Genomic DNA, 19,726 nt, shown 5'->3' with positions numbered 1-19,726 from the left:
TTATCGAGAAACTTATTACAGCCTAAAAGTCAATATTTACCAATACTGAAATATATACGTTTCTACTTAGTAATACATATTACAGATCTAGCATGTTTTGCCAGGGAAAATATTTAATAGTTTACATTTATGTAGACTACCATGAGAAGTGAAATAATAATTTTGGGTGAAATTCTAATATCATATTTGTTGTCCACTTCTTAACTTACAAACACCCTATTTGAATTAAGTACATTTATATCAATTATCAAACATTATGAAAGCACATATTTAGTTAGTTTAGTATTGTAAATAAATTATTCACAGTTTGTCATAGACTCTCATGTTTAGTGGATGAACATCGTCGGTGAAATTCCAAAATCAAATTTCTTGCATACTTGTAACCACCCTATGCTAATCAAAGTATATTTATATCAATTATCCAACGTCAAAAAATTCAAAGATATTGCAAGTTTTATATCGGAAAAAATGTTCATGGCTCACAGATAAGATGGTTGCTCGAAACCCCGCTAAAGCAAACGTCTAGTTCTGAAACAGAAGGATTGCTTGTTCAGATTTACAAATCGCCGATAAACACTGCGCGAAGCTGGTGAGGCCAACCGCATAGTCGTACCGAACCTCGCTTTTGCTGGGTTGGCGATGGATCGACAATCCATGCCCCCCCCCCCCCCCCACAACGTGCTTTGAGCCAGGGCTGGCATGGAGACACTGAGAAGTGGACTACAAGACATGGTCCCGGACTATCAGTTTCTAGTCTTGGTTGTTCAATCGGACTACCAAAGCAAAAAGTTTACTTCGGGCCATGTTTGGGATGTTGACAAACACTGCAATAAAAAGATTTTTAATTATGTCAATATACATTTAGTAAAGCAAGATGAATATGGATGAATGGATGGATGGGGAGGGATTGGGAAAGCAATCAACCGTTTACATTCCAAGTAACAAACTTTACAAAGATTTCTTCCTTCGTCCATACAGTGTGTTGATAACAGTACCAATCTACGTGACGATGTTTTATATGCATTGAACCATAGACCTTAAAAACGTTTTTAAGGTCTATGATTGAACGCTCATCCTCTGATGGCATCATTAATTCCTTCTGAGCAACCTCCTCTGCTCACGTCCTTTATTGGCGTCAGATTCACCCAGATGGTCAGCACAGAGGTTGGATCACAACTCATACTTTACATTTGCACAGGTATGTAATATAGCTTATTCCTTAAATTTGTTTTCTGTTTATAGGCAGCTTAAAATAAATTCTTTGTTTGCCGTCCGCGTGCGGGTAGGTTTTTGGGCGAAATCTGAAAAACAAACACAGATCGTCTACTAGAAATACAGCGCGTTGTGCCCTTCCTTTATCCGCAATGACACATTCTGAGTGCCACCACGCAGCAGTTGACTTAAGTGTCTCAAAACGCAAATGTCGTAGATCGTTTCATTACAATGACTACCTATCGTAAAAGGGTACATCAGCCGCTGTACTTAAAGCGTACATCAGCTCCTTCTGTTGTAGCGGACCAGTACAAGGTACGATTGATCGACCGTTTCACAAGTTGATTTCTCCCGCAAAGTTTTCATTTCAGCGGAAGGGTTTGAAATTGTTTTGGCCTCCATATAAGACGGATCAAAAACAATTCTTGACCCGTTTGGCTTTGAATAAGGAATGGAACTGAATTTCCATCAGCTTTTCCATGATCCGCGATTGATCACGAACATATTAGTCCGGCAGCCAAATCCACTTTTTGTCCTGAACCTTGTGTTAGGGTCTTAAGTTTTTTTTAAACCGGATTTTGCTAGTCAAGATAACCAAAGTGAAAAAAATAGTTACTGGATCTCTGTCAGTATTGAGCAATTTTAGATAATTAGCATAAACAAAATGGCCGCCAATTATCACAAATTACTATTGGAAGCAGTAGAAGTAGGCTTTATATTGTTAAAGTCTGCTAGTAAAAGCACATTTCTATTAGTGCTTCAACTAAAAAAAGGTTAGTAATCATAGATGAATAAATTTAAATACTAATTTGCATAAATTAACACAAAATTATCGCAAATTACAATTGAAGCAGTAGTAGAAGTAGGCTTTATATTGTTAAAGTCTGCTAGTAAAAGCACATTTCTATTAGTGCTTCAACTAAAAAAAGGTTAGTAATCATAGATGAATAAATTTAAATACTCATTTTTAAATACTCATTTGCATAAATTAACACATAAACCAAATTTTATAGGAAAGCTTGAACTGTACCAAAGTAGATTATAAACAATGCTACAATGAATGCTAAATGAATTGGTGCGGAAAAGGGCAAGGCAGCTCCACACACCATACTACTTTTGCGGATATTCAGTGTTTTCCTATGTTACTCGTAATATGTTTTATATTTTCGTCTTCTATAATTTTGGACACAGTGTTGGGACACTATGGCGAAACAAAAAGTTTACAACGAGGTAAAAGTAGGCTCCGTGTTTCATACAGCTCTCTCAACATTATACACGTGCCCGAACACAAATATAACCGGTCCAATAACTGGCAAACGAAAATACCACAACAGTCTTACAAGGAATACAATTTCTAACAGAAAGAGACCAAATACAACAAGCAAAGAAGCTCCTCGGACGTTTCGAAGAAGAAGTCAAATAACAACTTAGGCCCTACACATAAACTCAAAATATAAGTTGTTACTTACATAAAACTACTTCAAACCAAACAAAGGGCTCTTTTTCAGGGCCACCAAATTTTTCAGCCAAAGAACTACCATTGAAATACGATGGCCAGGCCGCCATCATATTCAAAATACACACAGAGAAAACTTAACAGATTGAGGACATCTTCTCTGATAATGGAAGCAAAAGAAAAGAATTAATTAAAGAAACAAACAAAAATAAGACGCAAACAGGCGTACCAAATACAAATCCCTAGGAACACTAAATGTATTAAATATTCTCGGAATATAAACAGCACGATTGGAACTAATTTGGGATAATTGGATTTTCATATTTTGCGAATTTCTGAAAAGTGTACATGTTCGGTGCCATATAGCTGAATGTTGTAGTATCGCAAATTACTCATAAAAACAAGTGTGTAATATAAAAGAAAAACAAATTAGATTACATTTGAAGATTCAATCGACATTACGTCACCATCCAATTATCCCAAATAAGTTCCAATTGTGTTAACTCCTGAAATAACATTGAATAGAGGCTTAAAATTTATCCCTGGAAAATTCCGAAATTCAAATCTAACATAATATAGGCAGAAAAAATGCCATTAAAACACTATCAAATTGAACCATAACATTACCATAAAACCATTCGATAAAGACAGGGGAATGGAATAGCAATATCAAATTAAACAGATTACATTGAAGAAAGTCTCAGACTTTTAAGCAAAAGAGATTACGATACAAAAGTGCATGTAAATGACAGCGACAACACAACCAGAAAACTACACGGACATGTACTAAAATAAACAAATAGACAAATGATACGTTATATGATCCCTTGAATACACATTATATGCACACCAATGCAGTATCCACTCCAAAATTCAAAAAAGTCACCAGCATCAGCAAAATTCATTTGTCGTCACGGTCCAAATTATTTATGGCTGCTCTAGCCCAACACACAAAATATCAGAATACATAAGATAGACTATTTCTTAAAACTGATTGTACAAAACCAGCCAATGTACATTAAAGACGCATCGGACTTTACCAACAAACTAAGCAAGATAACAATACAACGTAATGCATTACTAGTCACTCTGGATGTAATCTCGATATACACAAATACTCCACAAACTGAAGCAAGCTGTCACAAACGCACTTGATTCAGTATCAACTATCAATTACAGCTGTAAAATATAAAGAAAAGATCGAAGCGTTCACTAAAGAATGACTAAAAATATTTCTGCAACATAACACGGTTGAATTTAACAGAAACGTCTATCAACAGATTTTTGGCTGTAGCCTGGGTTCACCAGTTTCGCCGGAAATCGCTGATACAACATTCTACAACCTTGAAACTGAGGTCATTAAACTACACAAAAGCAGACTTTCCTTTTGGAAACGATTCAGAGATGATGTTTTCATGATGTATACGGGAACAGAAACTGAGCTGAATGTGAATTTATGGCTAACATCAAGGAGTTACACTGAACTTTCAAATTTACAATAGAATATTCTCCTCAAAGTGTCATTAATGATTTACAAAGCCAACGATACAATAAAGGGAGAAATCTCGACACAAAAACTCACACCAAATAACTGACCATTTCAATATCTAGCCAGAAACTCGTATTTTTACTGGTTTAATTAAGGTAAATTGCTGAGATATGCCCGTGTAACAACATATAATAATAACCAAGACTTTGACAAGAAAGTTGAATTTTCAACAAAAAACAAAAACAACACAAAAACAAGGTTATAAGACCACGTAAATCGCACAATCAGAAAAAGGAATTGGACACACAAAGTGCGAATGTACCTCAAACTAGGGAAAATCAATAACAAAACTAATATACATACGCAACCAAATACAGTCCACAAATTAGAAAAATCGATATAATAGCACTAACGATGAAATGGAAAATAATTAAAAGCGATGAACGTCTTCAGCTTTTGTTCCATGAAAAAAAACAATAATAGCATACAAGAGAAACAAAACTTAAAAGATGAATTACTTGTAGTAAGAGCCAAAATCAACGCAAAGGATCAACGAAAAAGAGAAAAAACCCCGAATGAACACATAAGTAAAGAACAAGAGAGTTCAACAACATCCAAAGGAAAACAGGTCATACACAGACAATACAAATATACAATCTCACACTGGATGAGATTCAGATCAAAATATATCAGTAATAGTTTCGTTACTAAATGAACAAATGTAATTCAGGAGGTCATACACGATCAAAATAAGGATAACAATATTAAGAGAGTGAAGAAGAACTCACATTTAAGAGTTTCGAAATATAGTTAAAATGAATCACAAAGGATTTTGACACCACAGACCGAACGACGAATCGTCATAGTACATCCAAAAATAATTAAACCCCACAAATATACATATTAAGAGTAACATACGAAAATATTGAACATTGAACATCCTCAAATATAGTATGGTGTGTTGAGCCGCCTTCCCCTGTTTACCTTTAGAGAACCCGAGTAACTTTGGAAATATCTTCTATAAGTTATTGTACTCCAAACCCATAGTCTTTTTCTGATACACAAAGTGTGGCTAATCATGGATTCAATATGATGTCAGCAGATTCCATATCAACCTCGAAAGTAGTGTAAATCAAACGTTTTTTTTCTTAAATGAACATCAAATGCATTGATAGTCGAGCTAGGAAAAAGTTCCCACCTTACTTAATCATTGCTTCGGTTAGAAAGTCACAACTCAGGTTGGTCTTAGCCAAGGCATAAAGATCACTAACTTACTTAGAAACATAACAGAGTCTCTTGGGAGAGTGAAACACAATTACCAGAATATTGTCCGCATCAGTTTATATATATTTTTACAAGTAAACAGACAAGTACTCGACAATGGGCGAAGGCTAAACTAGTCGGTTGCTTATATGTCTGATTATCAACATTAAATTTGCAACAGAAAAAGAAGTTTATGTACGTGCAACTATTAAAACTGATGTAAAAGCTTCTGTGTTAAAATAACTGCACAAAGTACAGTAAATGATAATAATGTAGAGTTACGCTTAACAAGAATTGTTTACAGCTGGCCGCCGTCTTGAAATTATGCAAATCAGCATGTCATTCAAATAATATAAGCCAACATTTATGTTCCAGTTTGCCGTTAGCAACTGCTTGGTGATTAAACGAGAAATACAAAGTTACAGTATGTATAAAGCCATTTGAGTCTTCTTTCTCATACAAAGTGCTATAAGCTGGCGGCCATTTTGATTATGCTAATTTTCTCAAATTGGTCAATGCTGACATAGGGCCTAGTAGTTATACTTCTTTTTGTGGTGGTCTTGGCAAACGAAATCAACCAAGAAAAAAACTTAAGACCACAAAGCAAGGTTTACCCCACTGGCAGCTGGCTGCCGGACATGTTTACAGCTAGCCGCCATCTTGAAATTATGCAAATTAGCATGTCATTCAAATAATATATGCAAATATTTATGTTCCAGTTTTCCGTCAGCAACTGCTTGGTGATTAAACGAGAAAAACAAAGTTACAACATGTATAAAGCCATTTGAGTCTTCTTTCTCATACAAGTGCAATAAGCTGGCGGCCATTTTGATTATGCTAATTTTCTCAAATTGCTCAATGCTGACAGAGGGCCAGTAATTAAATTCTTTTTGTGGTGGTCTTGACAAACGAAATCCACCAAGAAAAAACTTAAGACCACAAAGCAAGGTTTACCCCACTGGCTGCCGGACTATATTGGATCTGCATCGGGACAAGCAGTATAGTGAAACGATCGTTGTTAAATACTCCAAATAGTTCGTACGCGGTTGAAGTTGCTCTTATTTTGAACATTTTTCTGCAAACAAACGATTGGGTCATTTTTATAAGTCTGGATTAGAATTCAGTTTTCAGAAAAAGCAAATGCTATTCGGCATTCGACAAGCAGAATATTTGACATTTTAGTATGCAATAGCGCTGATCACTGAACGTCATTTTTCTTTTAATATGCAAAAATAAATATTTATCCTCATTTTCAGCAAGAACGATGAAAAGAAAACCTGCTAATATTACAATGCATACTAAAAGTCAAACTAATTCATACGAATTTACATGGCTCAGCTCAAGCTGTATCAACAACATGCAGCAAAAAAATTTGTCCGAATTTCAAGCAGCAGCGTCCGATGTCTTACCCGTGCAGCTATATTCAGTAACAAACCTAAAATCGCCATCAGCGCTATTTGAAGTAGGTTAAAAATAGTTGATTCACAGAATTCAGAATTCAGAATAAATAGCCAAAAGGTCCAGCTAATGGGGCATTTAACTCAACATGCTCAGGACTAGTGTTATTTGACACTGGGCATGAGGGAAAATGCCAAGAGAGTTTGACCGGTTAAGAAGGGCTTGACTACGCAGTTTCTGCGTAGTGAAGCTTCATTACGTATTCATGGTGACCCCTGGCCAGCTGTCAATACTTTGGGCGCTTTTGTCTTTTGGCCTGCTTTGCATATGCGTCGTTGGACACGACCTGCCAATCACCCAGGTAGTCAATTAAACTATTAATTGACTGTTTACCGACCCAATTAACACTATCCAGCAGTATCAGTCATATTTTAATCGCGTGGTCCGGATTGGCACAACGTAGGAACGCGTGTATTTCTATGTGTACGTTCACTTGTGGTGTTGTTTGTACCATCGTGCGTTTGAAGTCCTTGTTTCACCTCAGCATTACCTTCAAGGTGACAGGCTTACTATTAATGTTCAGTATCATTGCACAGAGTTCTGCCCACGGTGAAAACCACCTGTTTTGCCTACTAATTACTGCCCGTCGCTGCCCGTCCTGAATGTAGCCTATCTATAGCTACAGTAATCACATAAATCATTTATCAGTTTTGATATATACTCCTAAATTGTAAGTTTGATCAAAATCGAGACCACATTCAAGGGCTATGCAGACTGTCCATGTACGCACACACAGTGACAAGAAGGCGGCAAACACCTACTCACCAAGCACATCGAATCGGCGAAAAGAAGCATAAAAAAAGCTACGCTCATCGCCAAAACAAACGCGCCAAGCGCTAACAAAAACCCATAAGCTTACCAAGCGGCCCTTTCAGGGCCACCAAATACTCCAAAAAGAGAACTACCAAAAAATACGATAAAATGACATAGAACACACAAACACTTAAAAGAAATAACAAAAATCGTACACATACAAACAACTGAAACACACATTAAATACAAATAAACAATCACAGTAACGTAACAGAAAACATGGCCGTGGAAATAAATCAGCTATTTCCAAAGAAAAGCCGACAACAACATGAAATTCAACAACAACCTATCATCGCTCAAACTATGAAACTCCGAAAAATAGTACTAGGCAAAAGCCTTTAAATTCATTCGGACACCAACAAAACCAAACAGAATAAAACCACCTCAGGATTTCAACAAATAAAGTCATATAATGTGACTACGCTACATCGTGAGACACAAACAATCGCAACACCAATTCAAAGAAAAGTCAAATTGGACTCCACGAACAACAAAAAAACAAAAACTTGAAAGCTATCTGAAGCTTCTAAACTCGCACTTCTAGAGATACCCTTTCAAACAAGGAAACAAAACATGTCGCGTGCCAAAAGAATCGCGATAAACCAGCTTGCAAACAATGGACAAATTTTGGGAAAATAACCCTTCGACAAGGGTCGGTTTTTCGTTATTGTCAACACAAACGATTACGTACTCGAATGCGAAAGGCAATTACGTAACACTCAATATTATACACAACAAGCCAGAACAAACAGTAAACAAAGTAAACGAACTATTAATTAAAATGTACGAGAACAAGCACATCAACCAGGATACTTGTAAGTATCTTGATCCAATAAACATAAAATCCGTACCCCGCAGTGGTACTTATTGCCTAAAAATTCACAAACCTCCGCAAAAATCTAAAAGACACACCAGTCAAAACAAAATTTACCTAAGTAAAGAAATATAGAACAAACAAACCGAACCACCAAACGGACTCACAACGTGACCAAAATTAATATACTTGCCTCGCTAATCGGAAAGCAAGACCACTGAAATGCATTAAAATAAATTTTCACAAACACAAACTAAGGAAAGAATCTACACTGCGACTGATGAGAAACCACACTCGGGTTTCGAAACGCAAGCGTCAAAGGGCGACTCTATCAACTTTTGTAACAGCATAGGTCCGGCTGCGTCTCGCCATAAGCTTTCCCCACACAAACAAAACATTACCGTACACACTAATCCAAACTTCTCTACAAATATCCAAAGCGAAACAAACATTTCATTAACACAAACAATCGGATAAGAATGTAGGAACACATTTTCGAAACGAATCAAACACAAACTCGACACAAAAACATTTAGGATAGTTAGGTGGGGAGCCTGTTTCACATTTTTTACATCTCGCTATACTGTCTATGATTCTAAAAATAAAGTCATCTGCCACTTTTTCTGTATACGCGGTTTGGCAAAATTCATCTCTTCAATCGAAAGTCGGGCGATTTCATGGTTCTTTGGGGCACTTAAGTGTACGTCGAGGTTAAGGAATGTAGTTACATTCGCGATGTTTTATTCGAAAATTATTTATTTCTTCAAGGGCAAATGCACATAATTTATGCTGTTGGAAATACTGGCCGCTCATAAACAAGACATAAACTCAATATATGTGCATCTTTACTTATATTGTCAAAGTACCACCGACACCCACAAAAAACCAAATGGTTCAGTCCAGGTATTTGCAACTCTGCCATCCGACTGGTCAACAGGAAATCAACCATAGGTGTCTTTTGGCACGCTTATACGCCAGTCACCTAGGCGACGGTAATCTGCACCACTTATCACCATCGGGAAGGTACTCCTCCCCATATACCACTGGCGATCCCACCCTCAAGGCACTGCGTCATTCGACCAAGCATTGTTATCGTAATTTCCTGCATAAAATTAACAGCGAGGTCAACCGGTCAAAATGTCTTGGCATTTTCTGGCATGTATGTTTTCACTTGAAAGGAAGATTTGCACTCAAGGCCGTTGTGAATTGTTCAGCTACCCACTCTTCTTACTGCAAAAATTGTAATTGTATGAAAGAGAGAGTTTCAACTTTTACCAAAATGTTTAGCATTTGTTTTCTGAGTGACAACTACATACCTTGTTATACTCAGTAACTTTTGCAGTGATATATTTGAGATTGTCAGTGTTTGAAAGAACACTTTTTGTTCTACTAAATCATTTTGAAATTGATAATGAACGGACTGTCAAAACAACTATTACTATTCGTTTTTTCTCGTGTTGTTTATGTCGTTATCTTGTCTTGGCCCGCTTTTGCTCATGGGCTCGTCCTGGCTTGCAGAGAGGAAATGGGAATCTTCAATTGACTACATGAGATGTGCAGAGTCCGTCCGTACAACATAAACTTTATTTCTTGGTAGACAAATTTGACATGTGCCATCGCCCAAGATACGCTTCTCCAATTGTCTAAATGCCTTGAACTACTCTTTGGTCGTTCTGTTCTCCTACCCTGTCTGTTGTATTTTTCTCTCTTGTCCTTTGTATTCCCTTTCCCGTATTATATTAGCATGGGATTTTAAACTTTATATTTAAGGTGTGGCTTTCATCATTCGATAGATAAGAATTAAGGGTGAAATTATACGTCCAATTGTAAACATCAATACAGGTCTCGATCTAAAATCTAAATGTCAAAGTTAATATTCAAATGTCACTGTGACACGTTGCGAATCAATTACGTGAAATTCTCATGTTCCTTCCTTAAGTGTTGACTACCTTCATCATTCTAAATGTGATCAAAATATATTCGTGTTTTCGTCCAAACTTCGTAAACATCCTCACAATAAATATATAGTGTGTTTTTGCATTTGTCGCAAATATGCTTTGTATCCATACTTGAGATCTTGTTATTTTAATTAATAATTTTGCTGGTACCTATGACCACCTAGTGCATAAACCTTCGTCAGAGACAAACTATCCTCGTAACAAAACCAGTTGATTATGTTGTGGGTTCGAACCCGATTGAAAACTAGCCGTATTTTCCACTCTGGGTTGGTAGCTCTGCTGGTGGACAGAATTGTCCCCGAGGTTATCGTTAGCGATGTATTCGTTACTTCGCTTCGATAAAGTTTTATGTGCGATGTGTGATAGTGAGCATGCGTGCGTGAGTGCTTCACGAACTCTACAACGTGTGGAGCGGTCTCAGTCAGAAAAATGTAACAACTTAGCCGGCTATTGAACCACTCCTTTTGGGAGTGGAGATTTAGCCGAGCGGTTCTCTCTGTGGCCTCTCCGCTAGGCGACTGATGCCGTATGTTGTGGGTTCGAACCCGATTGAAAACTAGCCGTATCATCACACTGCATATGTCGTATGTTATGTACTTGTATGGTGTTTACATGGAATTTTGGTTCAGACTCAGTTACCTAACTTTAGCTATCCATACCTGTTGATCTCATACAAATATAACTTTTGTTTCAAAGCATTGATTTCAACGTGCTCAATGAAGAGCACAAGAAACACTGCATTGTAATAGTTGAGTTTTTATACTTATGATGAATAACCGATTGGAAAGTTAAAGTTTATGGGATCGATCTAGGTTGTGTTTTTCTGTTTGTTTGTTTTTTTGTTTTGTTTTGTCATAGACCTTTCCGTTTTTAAGGTCTATGGTTTTGTTTTCGTTTTTTTTTTGCCTGCTGGCTGGTCGGTAAATTAAGAATTTATTTTACGGCGCCTAAATGCATAAATATCGCATTAGGCAGCAGGTCACTAGATTGCCATTTGTCTTAACGAGAGAATCCAGCACTGGTGTCCATGCTTTAAAGAGTACATTATGTTTAAAAAAAATCAGAAAGTGAAGTTCAAATATTGTGTTGCTATTTATATGACTAGATTTGAAAAAAAATGCATAAAGCTTAAATATTATGCTTGAAGTTTGATCATATTTTTTATCATCAATTTTTTCAGGGAAATATAAAATTTTCGACCTATTGCCCCAAAATCTTATATAGCTTCACTATTATGCCAAAATATCCACACCGATGTTCACTTGAAGGTAGAACATTGACTTTGCAGTGAAGTTTAATCAACTATATTGTCCTTTTCATAAGCTCTTGTACCGGGGACTTGGTGATTGCTCACAATATATTCTTCATTTTATCTCTGTTAATGCAGTCCCTTCAGGGTGTATTATTGTTTCAGAGTTTAGACTATTGCTGCTATAATTGTCCTGCAAAATACAGGTAAAATTAGAATTAGGAATATCCTTTAAAAGTCAAAGCAATATCCGTACGTGCAGCAGACGACAGGTTCCACTTTAGTTTGTGTTCTGCAGAAGCACACCTTTGCCTCATCAGTAAATGGACAGGTATTCAAACTATTCAAATTACGAATCTTACAGTGATTCCTTGGGAAAAACATTTGGGAAGGGTTGACTTTAAACAACGCTAATAATGTTGAGGAGTTTTCTCTTTTGACAGCAAGAGATCACGTTAAAAGAGTAGATTGGAACCCTACAACACAGCTCTATTTTAACTTAATCTTTAGCACGACCTACTATAGGACTGGCGAAGAGGCATTCACGTGAGTGGATGAGTACTAGTATGCCCTATAGAACTGACAAAACAGGCATCCACCTGAGTGGATGGGTACTAGTATGCCCTATAGAACTGACAAAACAGGCATCCACGTGAGTGGATGGGTACTAGTATGCCCTATAGAACTGATAAAACAGGCATCCACGTGAGTGGATGGGTACTAGTATGCCCTATAGAACTGACAAAACAGGCATCCACGTGAGTGGATGGGTACTAGTATGCCCTATAGAACTGACAAAACAGGCATCCACGTGAGTGGATGGGTACTAGTATGCCCTACTATAGGACCGACGAAAGAGGCATACACGTGATGAGTGGATGGGTACTAGTATACCCTATAGAACTGACAAAACAGGCATCCACGTGAGTGGATGAGTACCAGTGTGTCCGTGATCGTGTAAGCACGTGAAAAAGGTCTAAAGCGAGGACAAGCAATGCGAGCGCGCACGGGCATCTCAAGAGTTGCTCGGAGTGTTCAGCAAAGTAACGCTTCACTATTTACTCACAAACCCCTAATGACTTGTTCCTTTTGCTGTAAGCCTGCAGGTATTCAAAGTCACCCGAAGTATTTACTGCATGGTTTTTACATGCGGAATGATTAGATCAGATTCATCAAATTGAAGAAAATTATCAACTTTAAACAGCTATTCCGTATCTGTCGTGGTTCTATTCTTCCTTGCGTTTCTCATCCATTCCAAAATTTAAAGTTTTCAAGAGTTGACTGGCATTAGCTGAGAACAGACTTTCATGAACACTTATTGCTAAATCATGCACGTAGAATGAGACAACGTTCGGGATTTTCCGAACCTTCAACCTGTGGCTTTTATGTACTCTACTGTACTCTGTATTATTATTATCATTATTATTATTATTATTATTATTATTATTATTATTATTATTATTATTATTATTATTATTATTGATGTTGTTGTTGTTGTTGTCGTTGTTGTTATTGTAATGGCTGTCGTCGTCGTCGAAGATAAGGGAACTGTCATGAAAGTACTCTACAATGACGGTAGCCCATACGTGCTCGATGTAGTGAAAGTCTCAGACGAGGTTAGTACCTGTATATCCACGAATTCCGTAATTGCCCAAGAGTTTTCTTCAGTCCTACGCAATCGTGTGCAAACTAAAATCCAGTGGCACTACTCAAACCTGTATACTTCTATTCAATTAAGTAGTGCATGCATAACATATCTTACTGCAGATCAAATAAGGAGCAAATTTGCGTAAGGTATATGCTGGTAATTATTGTTGATGTCATGGTTAGAGCCTTGGACAGATGGTTTTGTTACTGTTCCATTAAAACTTTAGCACTAACAAGACAGCACTCTCGGGACGTTGTTCCTGTAAGTAACTTTTGATATTTAAATTATTTGATTTAGTGATACAAGTGTAATAATTTTGAAATCTCTTGCATAGAGTTTAGTTTTAACTCTTGTTGGATCATCATCATTAATCTTTACCCTAGGAAAATTCTTTGTAAAACGCTATCTAATGCTTTCTCTACGACTATTTCTATTCATGATCGTTTCAGTGATATTAGAATACAGATGTTTGGCTTTTTTAAACAGCCTTGATATATAAATCTTTATCATTGTTCCCACTACTGGTGTATGTACATGTACGGGTTAAACGCCTATCCAATGTAAAACATCGAAGTGTTCCGTTGGGTTGTGTTAAAGATATGCTAGCAGTTTTAATATTGTACGGGATTGTCTATTTCAGAGTACAGCTGTGTCAATGGTCATGACGAAATCAGACGCTGACAGTTCCCTATACATTGGCTTTAATGATAAAGTAGTTCAAGTACCCATGTATCATTGTCATAGATACACTGATTGCAGTCAGTGCAATGGTGTTGGAGATCCACACTGTGCTTGGAATGCTAACAGTGGACAGTGTGTGTTTGACACCAGGTATGAACGATGGCGACCGAATCCAACCTCTCAGAAAGAATACAAATGAAGGGAACTTTTATCGTGCTTTATCTTTTAGGAGTGAAAAATTGGAAAAGCAGTGAATTACGACCTTGAAAGACAACAAAGATAAAATTAAGCAAACATTTTTTGCCTCCATGGATTTTTTTATTTCACACTTTCTAAAATACTTGCAATGCATTTTGCAATAAACTAATGAGAGTTTTGGAAATATCATCTGCTCTACAGTATGCTGACGTAACACTGTTTTTCAAAGGGTATCACGAAATCTTTTCAAGTTGGAAATTACTGTATGGTCATTGCTGTTCTATTGCACTGGTCTTTGATTCAGAACTATTTGAAGTTGCATATTAATGCATCAAGTGAATCATGTCAAAATAAGTGTGTTTTCATGGTTGCAATTATGCTTTCCCATGTGTTAGCTGGTTGACTTTACAGTTTGAAGTATTAGCCTATAGGCCTATGTTGTTTTAACAATTACTTCTTTCTCTTTTCACATTTTGTAAATTGCAGCCCCAAATCAACTTGCCCAACAGGTAAGCTGCTTGATCGTTCCTTCACGTTTCCAAGACAACTTGTGCAAATGTTTTGAGATGGAAGAAGAGTATTGAATCACAGTCCCTCCACACGGGGGACCGTATAATTGAACAGTTCTCAGGTTATCGATATCAGTTGGCTTACTTGTCTTCAGAATGAGACTGCCACCTATCATTGCTAAGTTATTACATAGCAATTCCTATTTGGCAGCATGCTCTCACTACCTTCGAAACACCTGACAACCAGCTTTGGGTTTTGTGTCCACACATGTCTTGCTTCGCTTCGCTTCGGCAGAGTTTTGTTAATGTGTGATAAGATAGATAATCTTTATTTTCTTTGTTACTAAACTGGATTGATCAGAAATAGTTCATTTACCTTTCAATCTATACGATTCGTTCGAAAAAAATATTTTGATCACACTCTGCTTGTTTAAATGTTTACGCTAATGACGGAGATTCCTCAATTGTTATCTGTTTACCTTCTTCAGCTCCAGAGCCTGTCAAGAAGAAAGTTTCATTAAATGAAGAAGTTATGGTGACATGTGCAGTCAGAAATATTGAATGGACAGTAAATTCTGCCAACATCCAAACAGATGGTTTGAAGTACATCACTGTGGATGGAATAGGACTTGTGATCACTGACTTTCAAGAAGCAGATGCTGGTCGTTACCAAGCAAGACATCGCGCTACATCTATCGTCACCTGTTCCATGGATTTATGGGTTACAGAGTCTTTTGGCGAGCTGAACTTCCTCGCACCAAAGCTTGAAGACCAGAACAAAGCCACCTGTCAAGGAAGAATTCTTAACCTTTTCTGCAATGCAGATGGACCACCTGGTTTCACTACCACGTGGAAAAAGCCAGATGGTTCAGTAGTAACCAACGAATCAAGAGTGCAGTGGGCTAATGTTGTAGAGTGTGAAAATTTTCGAAGAGGTATCAGCTGGCTTGCAGTCGAAGTAAGTGCAGACTCAACTGGTACCTACACTTGTGAGATCAGTGATGGAATGACAACCAAAACAGCAGAGGCAGAGGTTTCTCTTCAAGGTAAGTATTATCCTTTTGATATCTGTGGGAAAAGAGGTGTCGAACATTGTTGGGAGGTTACGAAAATTGTTGGACTCGAAGTATTGTTTCACTGCAATAGTATGTAATGGTGACAGAGAGCAGTTTCGTGAAGAACTAAGTTTTTAATATAATAAATCATTACACTATTTTATTTGCTTTAAAAGGGAATTTCTTAAACCTCTGTATTTCAATGAGCCAAATAAAGGTTTATAAAGTATTGTGAATAGAGGCCGACATTTCATTTACTGCATTGCAATAGAGAAATTATACAATCATTGGGTCTTGCACTAACTGATGCATCACGTACTACCGGCATTTGTAAAATTTCGGCTATTTTATCATTTAGTGTGACGTTCACGAGTCAGTGTTTTTAGGTCAATCACATAAACATTTATGCACTATCGACAAACGGTTCAAGAGCCACAACTGCGTGCGTTAGTTTGGTGATTTACAGAGATATTATAAAACAATAAACTGGAACTTTATGTAAAAGTTTCAAAACAACGAATTTCTTATTAAAATATGACCACCTTCCTGCATACATCTGAAGAAAGGCGGGCATAGTGCATATATCTATACTGGCAAATCAACAGAAACAACAGTAGTTGTCATCCGTCCGAAAACCTAGCACTGGTTGTCCCAAGACAGCTATTTATATTCTTCATTTGCGTTTGTAATAAAACAAGTTTTTAGAATGACAGGACATTTAAAATGAAAGGAAAACTCTCATACTTGCCAATTCTTACGTCAATAAAGTTGTTGTAATATGATAAAAGTAATTTAATTGCTTGTATTCAACGAATATTTGAGAAGATTGTCAAACATATAAGTCACTATGTCCGAGAAAATGTAGTTCTCAGACCCATTAATAACATACTATTAAATGTGTAGTCTTGGGTGAATGTACCAACTTAAGACAATGCGACTCATGACGTATCCATTATTACACATATTCAGTACAAGTATATACATACAATGAATTGGCAAGAATACCCTCATCACGGCAAAAATAATCTTTTGTGTTGATAGAATGTGTTACACAAACATCCATGGCATGTCAAATTGCTCGCCACGATGAAGCGGTGGCAAGGCTTGACCGCATCAGTCAACATGTAACTTTTGCCACCACTCAAGCAGCAACAATGGTGAGTAATTAATATTACGTATGAGTAAGAACAGCAGAAATAGGCAGATCTTCTACACCTGCAAAAATGTTAAAATGGTTACTCTCAACTATAATTGAAGCTGCATCAAAGTTGACATTGATATTTATATATTTATTAACTTAATTGTAGTTGGGATAAGATGTGTAATCTGGATATGCAAACGATGATACTAACACAGATTCAATATGTAACTGAAAAAAAACACGAACGAATGACGTGTGTAACTTTACGAATAGGTAAAACGGAAAATACGATGTTAATATACATTTAAAATTGGCAATGGAAAAATGTTTCAATGTAAGTGTTACAGATGAATTAGCAGTCATGATACGGTTTTGCAATCGTTAAGACTGTGTCTAGAGAAGGCACCCTGAACGTATCTTAAGAAATAAGTGCATTTTCGTCATTTCAGTTACTCAGTTACATGGAAAACAAAAAGAAATAATTACCATTGAATATATATATATATATATATATATATATATATATATATATATATATATATATATATATATATATATATATATATATATATATATATACATATGTCTGCTAGTGTCACTATGTTTTGGATCAAGAACTCTTTTAACTGATATCACCACACTAAGTTTTGCATTGACACTGTACTGTAAGTGGGGCAACCGGACATCCATTTGCCATTAATTCTCTTTGTTTTGTATTGCAGAGTAGTGACACCTGTACATATCTTGTTGAAACCACTGATTGTAGCAACTGCTGCTCTGATCATGAAGATGACATCTGCCCAGCAAATTAGAAATAGCTTAACATTTACCAAATCGCAACAATGTAATTAACGGTATTAATCTAAGAACGGTATTGATTCTTCTGACACTTCACATAGTTCATCAAAATCAGATTTATTATCAGACAGTGCTCGAGTTGAGCATTTACTTGTTAAATTGTTTTATACATGTTGCCGATAGAGTACCGACATCCAAATCTACTGATTTTTCAAAGATCATTCAAATTACTGCACATATTTGCGAAGCCAAGTGTGTAGAACATGAGTTCAGAAATAATGTGTAATAGTTCAGTGTAGGCTGTTGTATGAGTTTGATATAGCATGCAGGGGGTTGATAACGACAAGTAAGCAGACTGTCATAAATTTACTCCTTTTTCTAACTATTAGATTTTTATCGTCTTTTCCAGCTGTACACAACGTGTACAAATTGATGGTTAAAGTTCTTGGTGCATCAATTTATTCAGAAGTATCAAAAGTATCTTGGATTAAAATGAACATTTGTGTGCTGTGTAGTTCTAACTATGTATAAGGATCCCACATCCTGTGATCTTTCATAAGCAGGACGTTTGTAGCTAATATAATGGTAATACGTATTAGTAGTAAAAAGACTCAAAGTGGGACAGCACAGTCATTCAGAGTATTGGGATCTGCGCAAAGAGGGTTATGTTTAGATGTAACAGAAAATTGTCATATATTGATTATATGTACTTGCGGAGGGGTATTATTAGAGAATTATGCTAATGGCACTGACTGCAGTGTCCTGCCCTGTAATTTGCAGAATACCCCAACGGTACCCATTAAGCAGTTGCGACAAAGGATCAGAATTTAGGAAACATAAGGAACTCACAATATATTACTGTTGAGTGTGTGGCTTTATCTTGAACATTTTTCAATTTAACATGTGTTAGAGTCATAAACGCGATATTGTAATTTGCGAAGATTTTTATGAGACAAGTAGATATAACTGTTCATTTCTTTTTCGGGCGCATTTTGTATTAGAATATGTTTTATCAGTAAACGGAAAGACGGGGTTATGGTGCATGTCAGAAAGTTTTAACAGTTCTCAATTATTAGCATTTACCGTTGGTATAGTACTTTAATCCATTTACAGTAATTTACAAAGATGTATATTGCTTTGGCAACTGAATCCTACAATATAAGTCGAAAGAGTCGAAGTACCTCTGAACTGGGCGTTTCAATTGTAGCATTTTGTGAGTGAAAATACGCTTTTTGTTCGTTTTTAATTCATGAGTCATTCTACTACATTAGATTTCTAATCTAGTTGTCGTTTTTTTGTAATTTCCTTTATTACTAGTCAGTGCAAATTGCACATGTGTGTGCCTTGCATTCAAAATAAAACCTATAATACCTTGAAATTCAGAGACCGTTATGATGTATATTAAAGCCGCAAAGAATATCCATGATTGCATAATACTTCAACTACTGTTATTACAGCTGTCATATATTTTCATTAGTATGATGTATGATTATTCTCAATTTGTAACAAGACAATTTGAAAAGGTGTAACTTTGGTATTTTTCAGATTTTTGTTGCATTCATTAGTTAAAGCTACTTGATGTAGTGTATTATGCTCAGCTGTTCAACATTTATTGCATACGTGTGCCTTGTATTGTTGGTCTTGGTAATCAAATTCAGGTTTTCACTTGAATGTCGACCGTATCAATGGACGTCACACAGTGAGACACCCGCACATGACAAAGCAAAATACTGGGTATTTCAAAATGCTGTTTTGGGTATTATATTTTGGGTGATTTTTAGACATGTGCAGCCATAAATATGAAATTACAATATTAACTGTTCTGCAACACAAGAAAGAAGGAAAGAGGGATATTTTGTCACAGAGTGGTGCAGTGCAATCATGCAGTGTTCATGTTGGGGAAGGTCAGGGGAGGGTGTCCCCTCCTGAAGTAGAAAACTTAAAAAATTTAGCCATTAAAATGTCATTTAATGACATTTTGGAT

At 36.5% G+C, this 19,726-nt stretch overlaps 1 protein-coding gene across 1 annotated transcript; it reads left to right on the top strand.

Annotated features, from left to right (window-relative positions):
• The first annotated feature begins 1,067 nt into the window (after positions 1–1,067).
• Positions 1,068–19,264, top strand: LOC139121391 (semaphorin-4E-like). The gene is made up of 7 exons (XM_070686221.1): positions 1,068–1,198; positions 13,252–13,328; positions 14,001–14,191; positions 14,726–14,748; positions 15,237–15,794; positions 16,845–16,960; positions 17,667–19,264. The coding sequence occupies exons 1-7, from the start codon at positions 1,081–1,083 to the stop codon at positions 17,754–17,756; spliced, it is 1,173 nt and encodes a 390-aa protein (XP_070542322.1). The 5' UTR covers positions 1,068–1,080; the 3' UTR covers positions 17,757–19,264.
• Positions 19,265–19,726: the final 462 nt, after the last annotated feature.

The sequence above is a fragment of the Ptychodera flava genome, chromosome 21 (assembly GCF_041260155.1).
Source record: "Ptychodera flava strain L36383 chromosome 21, AS_Pfla_20210202, whole genome shotgun sequence".
Classification (NCBI taxonomy): domain Eukaryota; kingdom Metazoa; phylum Hemichordata; class Enteropneusta; family Ptychoderidae; genus Ptychodera; species Ptychodera flava.
The sequence above is the reverse complement of the archived record's forward strand: the minus strand, read 5'-3'. Positions and strand labels throughout refer to the sequence as shown.

Excerpts from the sequence above, each read along its gene's own strand:
- LOC139121391 (XM_070686221.1), top strand. The coding sequence starts at position 1,081 with ATGGCATCATTAATTCCTTCTGAGCAACCTCCTCTGCTCACGTCCTTT. Across the intron at positions 1,199-13,251 it reads CATACTTTACATTTGCACAG|ATAAGGGAACTGTCATGAAA; the intron begins GTATGTAATATA and ends TCGTCGTCGAAG. Across the intron at positions 13,329-14,000 it reads TAGTGAAAGTCTCAGACGAG|AGTACAGCTGTGTCAATGGT; the intron begins GTTAGTACCTGT and ends TGTCTATTTCAG.